Source organism: Musca autumnalis, unplaced genomic scaffold, assembly GCF_047663935.1.
Source record: "Musca autumnalis isolate F117 unplaced genomic scaffold, ASM4766393v1 scaffold_5, whole genome shotgun sequence".
NCBI classification, from domain to species: domain Eukaryota; kingdom Metazoa; phylum Arthropoda; class Insecta; order Diptera; family Muscidae; genus Musca; species Musca autumnalis.
The window spans coordinates 208,688,132-208,706,678 of NW_027412088.1; the positions used below are offsets into that span (position 1 = coordinate 208,688,132).

An 18,547-nucleotide genomic window follows, 5' to 3' on the forward strand; every position below is an offset into this window, starting at 1 on the left:
CAAATAAATAGTCACCAATATTCCGCGTTCTGGAGCAGTCTAACATTGTTGATTAACGTGTATTTCGCATGTGTTTACTACACAAATGTCAAAACAGAACTGACATTAGGGGCCAATCGCAAAAATTATAGCATTTTCTGATAGGAAGATTACTTTCGCGCCTCCTTGTATAAACAGCAACAAATACTGTGTAGAGTTTTCTCATTCGTTTCGGGATAAAGAACAACGTCTACACGGAGATTAGCTAAACCTAATTCTGTAACAATACGACAAGAAGTACATATAAGGTGGCTTGAGGTCCTTATTGAATCAACTTATATGTAAGATTTTATTTAATTTTTTATACCCTCAGCATTTATACTAACGGGCACAATGTGCCTCATCGAAATGATGGTATGTTTGGACGAAATCCGTTTCAGACAATTTGGAGTTGATTTAGCAATGTCCATCCGTCTGCCTGCCAGGCTGGCTGAGGCGCACGATAACACCCAAACGAATCAACCGACCCGGTCCAAATTTTGGCTTTCGTAATATTTTGTCCAAACATTAAAGTTCGAAGATGGTTTATAACGGTTCACTCCTTCCCGTACCTCCCCCACACAAGTTCAAAATGTTCGGACAAATTATGCGTACGATAACTCTTGAAGGGAGTAACCGATTTAGTCCACACTTTACGCATTCTAATATATCTACCAGATATAGGCCGGATTCGGGTACCTGCCACACAACATTTCAGATAAGTTCACTTTAAGACCTGCTCTCGAATCACTTTGATTTTTGTTGAAACAACTTGCATTCGCTGCCTTAATTACGACGGTAAAAGTTTTTTTCAGGAGCAAGTCCGTACTTCTTGAGAAAACAGCCCGAAAAATGTAACAAAAAACCCTATGGCACCATATGTGGTGGCTGGAGAGCACGATAACTCTCGAACTGATCAACCGATTTGGTCTTCATCATATTTTGTCCAAACTTAGTTTCAGTTCGAAGATGGGCAATACCGGACCACATCTTCAGGTACTTTCCCCAATATTTAAAAAATATTTATGTTTTCCGTGACAAGTCCATGCTTCCTGGTATACTGGTCCAAAAGTTGTACGATGAAACACTGAAATGACTAGTGGACGCGATATCTACCGAAAATATATGACTTCCAAAATAAGATCATAGTCCATAAGGGACTATAGGCCTCGCCGCGTAGTGTTACCGCATGTCTACGCGGCTGAATGTATGCTGAAACACGATTTTCGTATGCTTTGACTTTTGACTTAAAGCCGGAAGAACATGCAACTTAATGAATTAAGCCCGAAATCCTCTTATGTGACGAGGCCTTATGTTCGGCAAATTCAAATGTCACATAGGCTGAGGGTATATCTCTGTCGGCAAAGCCGACTGATACTTTTTTACTTGTTTTATTAAATCTTAAATAAAAACTCGTCTAAATATAAAACTGGAAAACGAGGTTGTATAAAAGTTATCACCCTAATTATCAGCCTGTTTATGTATGCCGATAAGAAAATTAATACCTTAGAAACACTACCAAATTCAAGTGTGTTTTTCAAATTAGTTTTTTTGTTTTGAAGCAAAAGCAAAGGAAATAATATTTCAAAAACTAAAGTTTGGATGTGTTTCATGCGCACACATTTTTGTTTCGAAATACATAAACAGGCTGTATGACATTAGATATATTCGATTAGGTAGGAAGAAGAGGACCAGATTATATCCATATGTATGTATGTGTTGATCTGCTGCCCACCATACTCTAAATTTATATCAAGAGATGCTCAATGTAAAATTGAAAAGTATCTAAAACGAATTAATTTCTTTACATATTGTCGTCCCAGTCTAAGATTTGTTTTACCTTATCTAATGTGTTTCGCATCTATAAAAATAATATTACTACAATAATTTCGAGTGTAAACAATAGGGTTATGACTTTTTGATATTTTTCCTCAAAAATGATTTCCTGTAGCAGGGATGGATGAACTTTTGCCTATTAATCACTATGCTATCGTTTATTCCATTGAAATATAAAAAAAGTTCACGCACAAATCGATTTTAAAAAAATAATTTTTTGAAAAAATACATGAAATGAAAAAAATCTTTTTTTTCAAAAAATTATTTTTTGTTGCACGAATGAATAAATATAAGCCTACTAATAACTATAATAACGTTTATTTCATTCAAATATTAAAAAAGTCGCGAAAAAAGTCACTTTGAAAAAATTTTAAATTTTTTGTTTTTTGTTAAAAAATTATATTTTTGAATAAAAGCGTTTACGACATTTTTACGATTCTGAGAATTGAAGAGAAATAGTGAGAAATAAATTTTATGCCATTTTAATTATCTCATGTGGCTCTAAAGTTTATTTTCAACTATATATCTGTTCGCAGTGACTTCAAAAAATTGTCCATAATTTTGATAAATTTAAATTTTAAAATCATTTTATGCGTGAGGTTTTTTCACCGAATCGCCTTATAAATAAGATTTTATGTAACCTTATGGCAAAACTCATCACGCTATGATACAGGGATATGAGGTTGTAAAAAAGTCATAACCCTAGTAAACAAACAAACACATGTATATTTTGCCTTCACTTGATTGATACATATTATCATATAAGAAAAGTTATTCATTCAATATTATCCACTCACTACCTATAATTATATCGTTTTTTTTTATATTTTCATTTAATGACTATAAATAGAGGTCGGCTCACGGCTAGCTCGATACAATATACTGCTCGGGCCTCATTTTATAGAGCCACTTGCAAAAGTTTTCAATTTCCCGAATATCAATAAAAGAGAAGTAGCTGCATATTTTCTAAACAGTTTAATTCAATAACGCTTTGGAGAATTATATTAATCTGAAACAATTTATAATTAAATTACCGTTCTAATTTTATGTTTTTATCTTTTTCAAAATAGTTTGGCTTAATCCCAATATTTTAAAAAATGAATTTATTAGTTTAGAAAATTTGGCATTGTTTGTCAACGGGTAAGACAGGGAAGATTAAAGTTTCGAACAGCGCCACAGAATCTCTCCAGTCCCTTGTTTTTTATGTACATTCGTACTAATTTTATTATGAACAAATTAATTCTCCGGGCCCTGATCTTTTTCCTCGCTTTCCGCCTCTACACATGTGTTTATGGTTATTTTAAAAACAAAATCATTAAAATTCACAGTAATTTCAAAATGAAATTATGCTAATTTCAAACTGAAAATTTGCACATTATTTATGTATGAATGGTAGGCAGGCACTCCCCGTGTATCGGGCCCATTAGCTTGCAATGCGGCGCTAAGCTTTAGAATGATAAACTTTTACTCGACACAGATACGTGTTTTGGCTTGTTTTCCATTAAATCCTTATTATCTAACATTAAATTGCTTGCACACCAATAAATACATACATACATATGCAAATATACAATTATATATTGAGCTATGTGCTGCTATATACATTTTATGGCATTATCTCGTTGATACGATATCATTAACATTAATACGGTTTTTACCTACTTTACTCTTGTTTCACCTAACCCATCAAATATGTGGTTCAGTTTTTTTGTTATGATTCACTTTAGCGTATATGTATCTATGTATGTATGGCTTTGTAAATGCACTGGGCATCAAACGTTAATGTTTATTTTCATTGGAAATGTTATGCCTATTTGTAGCTGGTAATGTTAGCGTAGTTGTTGTTGTCTGCGTATCCTTCTCTTGGCAAAGGTATCGACATTATTACACAAACAAACAAATAAACACTTGCTGCATATTTTCCCAGGCTCATTTACCAAAGAGCTTTTAAGGCTCAATGAGTGTTCGAGAGAACGTGTCAGTGTGTGTGTGTGCCAGTCTTGTTTTTCAATTGAAAACGTTTGTGAACTCAGTTTCTATTTTTCTACTTCAGATAAAATAACAAACCATTCGCTACAAATACATGACCCGTGAGTTGTTTTCATAGTTGTGGTTTATTATGCGAACGTGTGTGTATGTGCGTATTTGCTTCCTGTTAATATAAAGGACCCACGACCAAAGAACACTTAATGTTTTATTTAGTGTATATTATGATAATTATTATTGACCTGTATAATTAATATATTGTAAAATTATGCTAATCTTGTCGATTAAGGGAAGGAAGGAAGAAGAAACGAAAACTCAATTGTGGGTATTTCAATTCATAATGGCATTCATGTGTTAATCATGAACAAACATACATATTTTATTAAATAGAAAAAAGACAGAATAAACACCAACAGCTCTAGAAACCGATAGCATTCTAAGATATTAATTATATCAACATGAAACTAAAGACCAACATTCGAAAAATTCTAACAAACCAATTTTACCGACATCGTAACGAAATCGGTATGAAATTTGGACGCTACGTCAGTTGTCGGATCCGAAATCGTAAAGATATCTCAACGAAAGTTGTATGAAGTGGTTGACATTATTTCGGAACGAAATGTCGGAGCGAAATCGGATCGATATCGGTCAGATTTCGGAAGGAAATCGGAAGAAAATCCTTGGGAAATTCGGCAAGCGATTTTTTTTTCTTCCGAATTTTCGTACAAATTTCTGAAGGATTTTGGAACGATGTCGTATGAAAATCGGAGGTACCTTCCGAATCTTCGTAAAGATTTCTAAACGATTTTGGAATAATGTCGTATATAAATATATATAAAAATGGTGTAAAAAATGTATAGTAATTCATAAAATGAGAACGGCTAGGCCGATTTCTGTAAAATTTTTTGTCAGTTATTCGTATTTTCGAGGAGAAGGTCTTTAAGGAAGAAAATTTTGGAAAATCTCTCTGGAAAAGTCGGAAAATTGGAAAAATCGAAAATTGAGTTTTTGTATGAAATTTTATTCCTTAATAGCGAGACGAAGTTCGCCGGGTCCGCTAGTGTCGTATAAATATAGAAGGAAAAAATTTCACTGACGCCTTTTTTATACCCTCAGCATTTGTGCTAACGAGGGTATATGGTAAATTTCAAATTTCCTTTTCAATACCATTGAAAAAAAATTAAATTTTTTTTTGCGAGCACATCCGCGATTTTTGGTAATTACGTTAAGAAAAAAATTGTGGTTTTAAATATGTTCGCGTTCACAAAATTGGATGCTGCACCCAAAAGTTATAGGGGGTTTTGTTTCCTTATAAAGAAAAAATATTTAAAAATTCCCTTTGGGTTGTAATAAAAAAATGTATACATAAATCGTTAACAGAAATTGATATCTATCCGTAGATGCTAAAATATTTGCAAAATTTATTTTTATTTTCGCGGAAAATAAAAAAATAATGAAGAAATCTTGGGGTAAATTTTATTTATTCTAATTCAGAGTCCATAAAAATCTCTAAAAAATAAATAAAAAATACGTACAGAATCTAGACAACGCATAGACAAATGTGAGACCAAAATTATAAAGATTGGGTTCATTGCATGCATATTACAGCAACAACAAAAGGCGAAAACTTATTGTTGAAATTTATTTCAAAAATATATATTTTGGTTTTATGCGAAAAATTGGAGAAATATTTTTGGGAGTTATTCTACTATTTCACTAATTTTCCATACAAAACCTAAAGCATTTCGCTAAAAGTATTACAAGGAAAATAATTTGTCATCGTGAAAGTATATTTGCTTTTTGCGATAAGCAATAGAAATAAGTAGTAGAGCGTAATAATGAAATTACAACCAAAGAAAAAACACAAAAATTAAAAAGCGTGTAATTCGCGAATCCGTTTAAATCAGTTGAGGTGCATGTGCTTTTCGGATACAGGGAGTCCATATCTATCAATATGCATGGATTTTCCCATGTTTTATTCAGCGGCAAAAGTGTGCCATAAATTGCATCTTACTATTCAAAAAACCTTCAAGTGGACAAAAATTACGCGATGTGCATATGATTATAAGGTGCATCCGATTTCAATGGCCGCCTATTAAAAATACGTCAATATAAATTATTTTAGACAGATTCGTCAAGAACTGCGGATGTGCCACCACATTCTATTTTGGGATAAATAAGGATATTACTCCCGAATCTTTGTAATTTGTGACACACTTTTTTGGCAAATATAATAATCGCGTATAAAGGATTACATTTATGTAAAAATAATCAAAGAAAATCGCGGACCAATTCGCGGAATTGCCAAAATATATTTTTGCAGATTTTCCTACTTTCAAGGTATCTATATCCGGCGTTTTAGTGGATGGATTCGAACGCGGAAGGGCTTATTAGATCCGGCACGTAAAAAAACTAAAATCACGCGGGGTTCAGGGGTACCTGTACGACAGTTGTAAATTTAAAAGCCAAAAAATAGGTTTTTTCAGAAAATTTACGAACCAAATTTTCGCCTTTGAACTCCTATTACTAGGAAGCTGTACAGAGCACATTCATGAGATATACATTGAACGACGTGGAATCGCGAGTTCTACAATCCTATAAATTAGTTTCGATTATTATCTAGTTGCACCCTCTAATTATAAGAAAAATTCGAAAAACACTGAAATCAAAACTTCAAAATGTCAGCATCAATTTTAGGGGGATGCAGTGTATATATCGAAAAGTCATACACTAGAACCATGTTGCCCAAAGGGTATTCTTTAGATCTCTCTTTGAGCACAGGTTTGAGTTTTGCGTGGTTTGGCCAGAAATCAAGAAAGAGCACAAAAAAAATTGTTTACTTCAACACATTTTTCCCATTTTTTTATATTACCACCAACGCAGCTTCCACGAAAATTATTTGTAATAGTCCATATTATGAGATCGTGGCTAAAATACTTCAATTAATATAAATATATTCATATTTTATAAAATATATTAACAGTTCGCGACTTATTAAATGGTGAACCTCAACTTCAACGATTGTAAAACTTTTTTGAATATTACCATATACACTTTCATACGGGCAAAATGTTTGGACGAAATGTGTTTCAGACAAATTGGAGTCGATTGAGCAATGTCCGTCCGTCTGTCAGTCTGGCTGGCTGGAGCGCACGATAACTCTCGATCGGATCAACCGATTCGATCCAAAATTTGGCTTTCGAAATATTTTGTCCAAACTTAGTTTAAGTTGATTTTTGTTGCAACAACTTGTATCCGTTGCCGTTGTATCCGTTGGCAAATCCATACTTCCTGAGAAAACAGCCTGAAAGATGCAAAAAGCCCCTATAATAACGTGTGTAGTGGATGGAGCGCAAGATAATTCTCGAACGGATGTGCCGATTCGGTCCAAAATTTGGACTTCGTAATATGTTGTCCAAACATAGTTTAAATTCGAAGATAAACCATATCGGTCCACTCCTTCAGGTACCTCCCCCACAATAGTTCAAAAATTTTCGGAAAAATTGTGCCCACGATAACTCTTGAAGGGAGTGACCGATGTAATCCATACTTTGCACATCCTAATTTATCTACCAGATATATATCAGGTTCGAATATGGACTATATTTGTTTACTCCATCTGGTACCTCTCACACACAATTTCGGATAAGTTCAGTTGAAGCGATTTGCATTTGCTACCTCCATTACGACGGTAAAAGTTTTTTCAGGGGCAAGTCCATATTTCTTAGGAAAACAGCCCGACAGATGTAAAAAACCCTATGTCACCATATGTGATACCTCCCCCACAAAGGTTCAACATTTGTGTCTAAGTGCAGTTAATTCCTAATCCACATTTTTTCGGTAAGTTCAAATGTCCATAAAAGGGCCACAAAATTCTGAAGAGACCTTAAATACATTCGATCTGTCCGTAGGTGAAAGTTTCACTTCACATTGGCTGAGGGTATATATCTGTCGGCAAAGCCGACTGACACTTTTTTACTTGTTATTGATCAATTTTTCTTTTGTTAGATATATACAAAAGGTTGCTGTTAGATATATACAAAAGGTGGTTGTTATGTGAAGGAAAATTTGTTTCCGACATTTCGCTCCGAATTCGCACCGAAATCGGAAGAAAAACATTGGTGTATTCGAAGGCAAATTTACTTCCGACATTCTCTCCGAAATCGGAACGAAATCTGAATGATTTTGCTTCTGAAATTGTTCAAATGTGTAGGACATCCGATATTTGGTCTGCTAGGAAGTCATAGCCATTCAATTTTTTAAAATTAACTTTATTTAATTATAAATAAATGAAGAAAATTGTGTACAAGGCTTAACAGGTATTAGGCTCAATAGTTATTAGCATAAGGGTTCACTGAAAAGTGTATTGAATAGCTTCCTGTCACAGGAACATTTTTATTTGTACTTCCTCAATGTGAGAAGTTTTGATCATCCATTCCAGATAATAATATAGTTTGACAACTTGGAATGGATTTTATATATGTAGACTGTATTGACAGGACCTGTCAGTGGAATAGTTAGAGGTCCACTGTTTATGATACCTCAAAATGTTCTCAGAAAATTTCCAACACGTCTTTTGTTTTGTTTGTTTCTTTCTAAAATTAGAGATCAGTTCATAGGACGTTAGGTCTACCTCTCTTAATGGAACAGCTGTTCAAAACTGTTCAAAATCACTTAGTCAGTTTCAGCTACTTATCCAGTTGCAGATATCATATAATTTAACTAATTCCCTTGACGTCATTTATGTTTTATTATTACCTAAAAATATATATTCAATTTAATTTTAAAACACATGCCACCTAAAATTCAATTACTTTGTACTTGGAATTGTTTACAAACCCACATTATATTCTTTTATAGCCTTATTTATAAAATTAAATTTAAGGACTCTATTAAGGCGTCATCTTTTGATGCGTTACTAAATTCTAAACACATGACATTAAACTTTACAGCTAAAAATATCTCCGATATGACCCCACATGGAATCTTAAAATACATCATTAACCTTCCTTAAGTTGTTTCTTTGTTGTTGTTGTTTTGCCCAAAAAACGAAATAGATTGCCACTCTTGTTTAGGCATGTACGTATGTATGTATTTGTTTGTTCATTTTATGACAAGCGGCAGTCATATTAATCTAATAAAGAGCTCATTTTGTTAAAACTGACAGCTATATTAAAACGACAAAAATATGAACAACATCAGATGACACAAAAATCCAATAAGTTTATTATGAGATGAGCCGCAAGCCAAAAAACGCCAGTCTGTCCACATGGAAAATCTAATACAAGGAGCTCTAACAAATACTAAAGTGCCAAAGACACTCTCACACACACACATACTTACATAAATTATGATAAACAACAAATGGGAAAATATGTTGTTAAACATTACTCAACATTCCACATTCCGTAGGCTTAACACGTTCTGCTGGCTGCCTAGAATTGTCATTAAATTTTCCTCAAGGCCGCAGCAACACAACATTTCCACCAAAAACTACCCAGAAAATGGGAAATTTTTCTTATTTAACAAATATGCTTTTCTATTTGGCCATAATACAACAAGTAAATGTTGTTGGCAATTTGTAAAATGTTTAATTGAAAACAATTTTGAAAGGGTGTTAAATTGGTTATGGGAAAAGGGGTTCGAAACTAAATGAGGGTGAATGCCGTTGTTTAGATGTTATCTGAAACCACTTAGAAATACAAGACATTCCTGCCCACCTCACCAATCCTTCAACCATGTTTATCCTTTTTTAATTGTTAGATATCAGTTTTAAGCCATTTAACAAAACAACACTCATTTACCATTACCACCCGCCCACCACAGATCCAGTATCCTTTTACTTAACTTCATTGGCTGGCTGACTGAATGACTGGCTGGCAGACTGGTAGTGATGATGTTGTATCATGTATCCTCTGCTTTAAAAGAAACTCATATTTAAATTAATGTTATCCATATCCTTTGAGCCGTTTGTATAACCCTTGTATTTTAAGTACCATAAGTATACGTTTTGCCCTGGTGTTCAGGGGTAACCAGCCAACGACCTTCTCTGTTCCTCTTTTTTATTCTCCCATTTTCCCCCTTTTTCCTTTCACATGTTGCAAAATCATGTGTAAACCTATACCTACCTACCTGTTCGGTTTTGTTTCAAGTCCCAAACGAATGAATGAACATTTATCTCCCTCTGGCCTCTCGATTCGGTTTGCTTTGCTCGCTGAAGTGTTAAAGTACAATTTCACAAAGGGACTCTTTTTAGCTTGCATAGCTGCTACTGCTTCTGCTACTGTACGTACTGTTGTTTTCTATAGGATATTTCCATTTGCATTGAAGGATTCCTCATTTGTTAAACTGTAGCGCCTGTATGTTGTTGCTGTTGTTGTAGGGGGATCCCTTTCACATGCTTGATTTACATTTGTTCAATAAATATCTACATCATCGTAATACGGGTGGGAAAAGTTAAAAGGAGACACTCCAAGGGTGCTTTTTAAGCACAAAGTCAATACATCGATCAGATTATCCTTGGGAATATTTACACAGAGTCAAGGGATAGCTTTGCAGGTTATTTACCAGTAATACTGATTACAGTCGCTAGACTATTAAATGTCTGTAAATGGGTGAGTGGCGTGGAGGGAAATACAAGACTTTTGTTTGCTAGAGAGCTAATATGAATGACTATTGTCTTTGGAAAATAAGGGACAAATAATGACTATTTCATTTAGTGAAAACGTGTAAAGGAGAGGACTAAATATAATTTTTACACAATTCTTGGCAAGCATTTGGAATATATTATGACACCATATTTAGAAAGTGTTTATTCAAGATATATAACCCAGTTTACGCAATGATTCGGTTAAACAACCTCTTAAAAATATGTATTGTTTTGTCTGTGGTTCGAACTTACGCATTCAGTGTGCAACTCGGACATACTAACTAACCATTACAATACGATATCACACAGAATAGGCTTGTACGAACCGATTTATAATCAACCGTATCAAAGAATAAAAGAAATCTTATTTTTTGAAAATCGAAATAAGACATTTCGTCAAAAGCTGGGGTGAATTCTCTTCTATATATTATTGTGCAAAGCTCAATTATCCTCTACAAGACTTTAGTATTGATTATCTAGAAAGGAACTAAGTGATGATCATTAACTCCTAGTCCACTCCCGCCTAAAGTTAAAATCCTCAAACTTATTCAGTAGGTGTATTATTTCTTCCTAATTTTTTATCATTTTACTAAGGCATCCGTGATATTGCCCTATATGATGTAACGCCATCTATATTTCAACATTGTAATTATGGGAAATCATTTTGCATACTTTAGGGAGCTTTTATTGTGTGCGTGCGGTTTTTCAATTACGTAGTTATATTAGTCCAGCGATAGGCACCATCTATTTAAATTGCATACTTTTGGGGGTGTCATTGTGTGAGTGCATGATTTTTCAATTAGTTGAATTGTGTGCGTGGAGAGAGAACCGTTTACTGAGAGCACGTGTGCGCTCTCTTGCCTGACGCTGAATTAGTGCTTTTATTGTGCTATTGCGTTTTTTTTTTTCAATTATTTCAATTAGTGACCACCTTAATTTTCTATTGCATACTTCAGGGGGTACCATTGTGTGAGTACTAGGGTTACGCCTTTTTTACAACCTCATATCCCTGTATCATGACGTGATGATTTTCTACATAAGACTACATAAAATATTAATTACAAGGCGATTTGGTGAACAAAAACCTACCGCACAAAACGATTTTAAAATTTGAATTTATCGGAATTATGAAAAATTTTTGAAGTCACTATAAGCAGATATATGTATAATTGCAAATAAACTTTAGAACCACATTAGATAACCAAACTGACATAACATTTGTTTCTCATTAATTTTCTTTAGTTCTGAGAATGATAAAAATGTCCTAAACGCTTTATTTCAAAGATATATTTAAAAAAAAAATTAATAAATAAATAAAAATAAATAAAAAAAGAAATAATGCATCTGAAAATAGAAAGCCGTCGGCACACCCACCACTATGTGACATGACATGTTTCGCCTTTGGTAATGAAGGCTCCTCAGATATATCGGATGTGGGACGGCTTCGCTATCATCTAACTTTTACTCTTTCAAATGCAATTTGTTTTTTTACAACTCTGAATGTTTTGTTCAGTAATTGTATGGCTCTTATGACAAACGCTTTGCTTAGTCTTTGAAAGTTATGAGTTTTGGCTCTAAACACTAACACGCCGTGACAACACTTTATTCCTTGTGTTTTTCAAGGACGTGGGTTCAAACCCTAGCCTAGCTCAGCTGATTTTATTTATTTGAGAATTTTGCCTTTTTAGGCGAAGATCATTTTTAGTATTAATTTTTAATTAATTTCTCGTTGGAAATCGAGCTTTATTATCAATAATGCATCTGAAAAAGCCGACGACTCGAACCAACACAGCTCGATTTCCAACGAGAAATTAATTAAAAATTAATACTAAAAATGATTTTCGCCTAAAAAGGCAAAATTCTCAAATAAATAAAAAAACCATATATTAACAACTTTTTCTGATAGACAAATTCGCCCTAGGAAAAACTAGCTGCAGGTTTATTGTTTTAACATTTTTACCACAATATTCACTTTTGCCATTATTATTAAAATTCTTCTCTTTTGTCAGTTTTGCCAAAGTACGGGAACACAATTAATATAACATCTTAATCACATACTACACTTTCCCTAACTCAACACATTTTTAATTTCATCTCTTTCTCTCCCTCTCGCTCTTTCTCATTTCAGAGCCTTTGTGGACAACACTCATTTGCAAGTTCTCCATTTGAACAACAATCCCCTGCTCAACGATTTACCCATGCGCCTGTTCCAGGGCAATCCAAACATTGTCGAAGTCTATATGCAAGCAAATAGCCTACAAACACTTTATGCTGCTCAATTTCCCATCGATCAGCTGGAAAAGCTATATCTAGGCGATAACCCCCTGCAATGTAATTGCACTCTCTTTTGGCTGTGGCGTTTAGTAACGGGAAACTTTGAAAATGGCATACAAGGTCAAGATATGAAACCCGGCAATATGATGGGACATCATGATGCCGGTTCGGTGGCAGCTTTAGGTTCAGAACCCAGTGGCGAGGGAGAAGATGACAATCTAATACGTGTTGCAGCCTATGTGGCTGAGCGAAAAAAGGATGTTACCGCCAAATTTCAAAATACCAATCCTTCGGTAGCCTCAAGTAGTGGTTATCTTAAATTGGATGCGGAGCGCATTGGCTGCGAAGTGTGGCACGATAACAAGAGAACACGCAAACATTTAGCTGCCATGACTGAAAGTGAAATAACCTGCCCTGCCCATGTGGTGACAATTGTGTGTGCCGTGTTAACATGCCTTTTGGTGGTCATGACTGGAGCCAGTATCATTTTCTATATGAGATTTGTAAAGAGACGGCGAAAGCTTATGCATGATCGCTCATTGCGTTCAGGCAAATCCATAGTTAATGTTCATGATCGCATTTTACCACATCAGCCACTGAGTGCAGCTTCAAATGGTGGGATTGCTGGTACCCTAATGAATGGTGGTTATCCCCATCACACGATGCAGCCTCAGAGAACAACGCTCAATCACAATATGCATCCAATGCATCACCAAGACTATCATCAGACATTGCCCCAAGTGGATAAATTAGAACTGGAGAGATATTTGACAGCCCAGGCAATAGCCAATGAATACAGGGCCCTGAAGCCTTGGGAATTGCCACCAGTTAAGGATTCCAACACCTATACCGATGAACCTGAGCATTTATACGAGAAATTCGATCACTATGACTATCCGGATGCCCACTCCATGTCCAAATCCTCAAATGGTAAACTAATGATGGGCTCAACTACATTATCCTCGACCGGTGGCGGAGTAGGTGGAGGTGGTGGAATTGGTCTTCATGGCTATGGTGGTGGAGGTGGTGGCACAGGTACAATGAGCAGCAGTGGCATGAGTAGCATGGGTGTAGGTAGTACAAGTAGTGTTGGTGGTGGTACTCTTAACAACAAACCCCATATAGTTTATGTATGATACAATGGTAGAGAGAGGATGATTATCGACAATGAGCGATCTTGTGCATCATCTAGTGATACTGTGGCATTAAGCAATTGTTTAAATAATAATTATGATAATACTATGTGTAGTTATATTAAATTAGTTTAAAAACAAAATTCTTATACTTATAAAAAAGCAAAAACAACAACAGCAAGAATTAAATTTAAACGAAACCCCGAAAAAAACAAAGCAAAAAATGAAGGAGGATCAAAATAATGTTCAAAACACACATCCACTTAAAACCAAACTAACTAAAAGTAAAACAAAAGTTTGAGGAACATTTAAAGCAAAATAATGTTTAACAATAATTAAATAAAAATTAATGAAAACTTGGCAAAACAGGGAACTAATTTAGCATGACAAGTGGTAGGTGTTTTTGTTTGTTTCGTAGACAGGAATCGTTACAAAAAAGGGAAACTGAAAAGGAAAAGAAGAAAAATTTAAAAAATTAGGAAGTGAACCAACAATTTTATTTAATTTAGCTCTTCATAATAGACGATTCGTAAACGTAAACTTACGGAAATTGTGGCCTTTGAGTATTGAACATGCATGAAATTTTCCATTATACCTTGATGGATGTGTTGAATTTGTCATAGTGTAGAAATATTCAATACCCAATAAGTAGATTTAACGATGTCCTTCAATCCATTTGCCTGTTCGTTGTTTAAAATGAAAAACTTTATTTACTGCTACCAGTAACAGAACGGAGTGTTGAACATAGTACAATCAGGCAAAATTACGCAGAAAAGGCTTAACTACCGTCTACAAAATAACATGTTGACTTGCAGGTAGCCCCTGATTTTTTTTTAAATTTTCTTCCCTTGACGTAGAAAACTGCCATGCGAAAAACTATCGATATAGGTCCACCCTTATATATAGCCCTATTGAACTGCGCAGCAAACGAAAGTTGTACAAAGTTGTATGAAGTGGTTGACGTAATTTCGGAACGAAATGTCGGAGCGAAATCGGGTCGATTTCGGTCAGAATTCGGAACGAAATCGGAAGAAAATCCTTGGGAAATTCGGAATTCGATTTTTTTCCTCCGAATTTTCGTACAGATTTTTGAACGATTTCGGAATAATGTCGTATAAAATCTGATGTATTTTCCGAATCTTCGTAAAGGTTTCTTAAAGATTTTGGAATAATGTCGTATAAATATCGAAGGAAAACATTTCTCTCTGACGCTTCTTTTTTTATTGATAAATTTGTCTTTTTTATTGGAAGATTGTAATTTCAAACGTATCTAATGATTTTCACTATTATCATTTTGTAGTTATGATAGAACAATGTAAACCTTGTGTACGAATATGTTGAGTCTATCAGCACTACCTTGGATTATTATATGTTGCATTTATATTTAAAATATTTCAAAATTGTATATGCGAATTTTATAACCAAACATTTTGTTTTTCGACAACAAACTAAAATGTTGTTGTTATATATATACAAAAGGTGGTTGCTGTGCGAAGGGAAATTTGTTTCCGACATATCGATCCGAATTCGTACCGAAATCAGAAGAAAAACATTAGCACATTCGAAGGGAAATTTACTTCCGACATTTTCTCCGAAATCGGAACGAAATCTAAACGAATTCCCCTTCGAAAAATCGTTTAGAAATCGGAACGAAATCTGAACGATTTTGCTTCCGAAATTGTTCCGATGTGTCGGACATCAGACATTTGGTTTGCCTTCAATGACTTTCAATGCACATGTTGCTGTAACAGAGTATTAGGGTGTTTCCTAAGGATGCAGGTTATTAAATGTTTAATGGAGGCAAACTTAATAAAATTAAATTATATAAAACAGGCAAATGAGTCTTCTATATACTTTACTCAACGATGTATCAATATAGGTCATATGGTAATACTCTAGTTTGACGATGTTCCGTCTAAAACAACATCTATGTGACTCACTATGTCATGTTTTCAATCACAGCCAAGGGGCTAGTGGGTTTTATCTGCTGTAATCGACACAATAAATTAATCATTACCAAATGTGTGTTGGCTACATATGTAGATTCTTCCCATATGGGAGTCCACTTCTTAGTAGATTCGTCCACAATGCAAATCATCTTTTTAATCACATTTCAGATGGGCATATATGAAAATAACTTTAAATATCTTCAATTGAACATTTTTTTACACACCTTGAATTGGAGTTCTAATTAAAATTGTCCCATCGATGGCTAAAAACCAAATCTTCATTTCGTTTTTTTTTATTTTGTAAAAATATCGAACTTATGCCAAAATCATCATTCATTCAAATTGTGTTGACTTCCACAAAATATGCCAACCAATTTCAATTTTTCGGTTTTCTCTTTTGAAAGATTAGCAAAAAACGACAAAAATAACATTTTGGAATGCCACAAAAATCCATGCATTATGCATCATTCATAAAGCAAAGTGCTATACAAGAAAATATTAGCAAAAAAGGAAAAACAAAACTATATATACAAAACTAGAAAAAAAACAACAACAAATGGATAACATAACATGCAAAATGAAACAAGGGATTATATAAAATTTAATTAAAAAAATATTTATTAAAACCAAAACACATACATACAACAAGCAGCATATTTTTGTTCAATTTTTTCCATATGACAAGAAGTAAAAATAAAAGAAAACAACATGAAAAAACTATATATTTAGAAAAAACAAAACAAAAAAACAATCAAATACTTAGTACTTCGTAACACCATAAATTAAAAATTTAAATTGAAAACTAAGGTAAAACATGCTACAAATGAATACTAAATAAGCAAACTAAAAAAACCCAGATTTTTTTCCGTATAGACTTCTAAGGCAAATTGTGTATTAAAGTGTTAACTTTTTCGTTTTCCAATTCATTTTTTCTGTTGGACAAAAAACATGAATAAAAAAATAACAAACAAAAACATAACCAACCATCTGTAGACAGAAGGTTATATACCAAACAAACAAAAAAATAAAAATAAATTTGTACATAGTAACTATATAAAATAATAAACAAAAAAAAACGTATACACAAAGTTAATGGAAACAAGGAAACAATTTAATCAAAATTAAACTAGGAGTCTTGCTGGGGATGTGTTTAGAAAAGGGTGGCAACATGGTACATTTTCGAATTATTTGCAAAATTGTGTAAGTTTCCTTATGATTGCCAAATTTTCCACATTCCAAGCAGGCTGATTATTATGCATGATTATTTTGGGATTATTTTGTAAAAATCATTATTTTGTGTAATTTGTAAATGTATTTTGTGACATTTTATAAAACATGAAACTAAAGAAGTTCCTGGTTTTTGCTTTGTAATGTAAACAATACCTCTGTTTCGTTTTCTGTCCTACTGTCTCAAATGATGTTAAATTAATTTTTCTTATATTAATTAATTTTATGTGTTTTATTTTTATTTTCAGGTTATGTCTAATTTTTATATAAATACTTAAAACAAAAAAGTGACAATATTGAAAACAAAAGTTATATAAAATCATAAAATTATATTTTGTAAATATTATTAAAGAAAAAACACTATAAGTATCTCCAACACAGTGCTCTATTTAATGGTATAAATGATAATTGTTTCAAATGTATGATACACCAAGATTGAAGTTTTAGAGAGGATCGTGGCCTCTATGCTAAACACAACAAATTTAAATAACATGTAGCACTGTGTAATATATATGTAAATATGTTCTTAAGTCTAAGTTTAAATATCTTTTTTTATAAAAATTAATATGTAAATGGAAATATTTAAAACTTTTTTTAATTCTTTGTAATTCTATTTGTAAAATCTTTCTGAAATTATGGGAATGCCATTCAAAAACATCAGAAACAAATCTGTACAAATATTGGGATGCTACCCACCCAAACTCTACACACCATCCCCCTTTCATCCGTAATTCTTACAAATGTTGGTGGCATTTCTCATATAAACAAAATCCATGAATTTATTAAGCAATTAGTTTTATTAACAGAATTCTTTTTGAATTTCTTTATTTTGATATGGCCTTTTTTACCACTGATGAAAACACAAAATTATTTAAATCATTATAATTATACAAACAAACAAAAAAATCGCATACAATTACAAAACTAAGAAATACGATTTTCATTATACATACTTAAAACGTAAACAGACTATAACAACAAATTCTGCAATATTGAAATAAACTAACTTTAAATTTAAAGCAAAAAATCCAATAGAAAATAGTAAAAAATATATATTGTAAAATTTCTATAAAATTAAAACTTGTATTTAATTAGTAATAAATACTAAAAACAACAAATTATTATTATAAATTAAAATTAAATTAAAGAAAAACAAAAACAACAACAACAACACAAGAACAACAAACAAAAAGTAAAAATAAAATGTTATTTCTTATACAAAGACTGAAAAAGGTGGAAACAAATAAAGAAATAAAAATAATTACAAAAAAAATATATATAAGAAAAATGTGTTTTATTTTTTGAAATAAATGTTGGTGGTTTCTAAAGACAAAAAGTTGTTTCCAATTAAGAAAATGTTCATCTTTGAGGAATTTCTAACCCTTCCCGTTAGCAAGACAAACACAGGAAGTCGTTGATTATATGAGGGACACTGTCTAGTTACACTTCTCAATCTATAACAATTCTTATTG

The 18,547-nt window shown here is 33.1% G+C and overlaps 1 protein-coding gene across 5 annotated transcripts in view; it reads left to right on the plus strand.

Moving 5' to 3' along the window:
- The window catches only part of Fili (Fish-lips), a 157,964-nt gene extending 139,815 nt beyond the window's left edge, over window positions 1-18,149 (plus strand). For 2 of the 5 annotated variants that reach the window (XM_073988717.1, XM_073988716.1), the window contains one exon: window positions 12,621-18,149. In XM_073988717.1, the coding sequence (XP_073844818.1) occupies window positions 12,621-13,902 (1,282 nt within the window). In that variant the 3' untranslated portion in view covers window positions 13,903-18,149. The remainder of the gene's footprint in view (window positions 1-12,620) is intronic. The other 3 variants (XM_073988718.1, XM_073988720.1, XM_073988721.1) reach the window with 3 other exon arrangements.
- The last annotated feature ends 398 nt before the right edge of the window (window positions 18,150-18,547 follow it).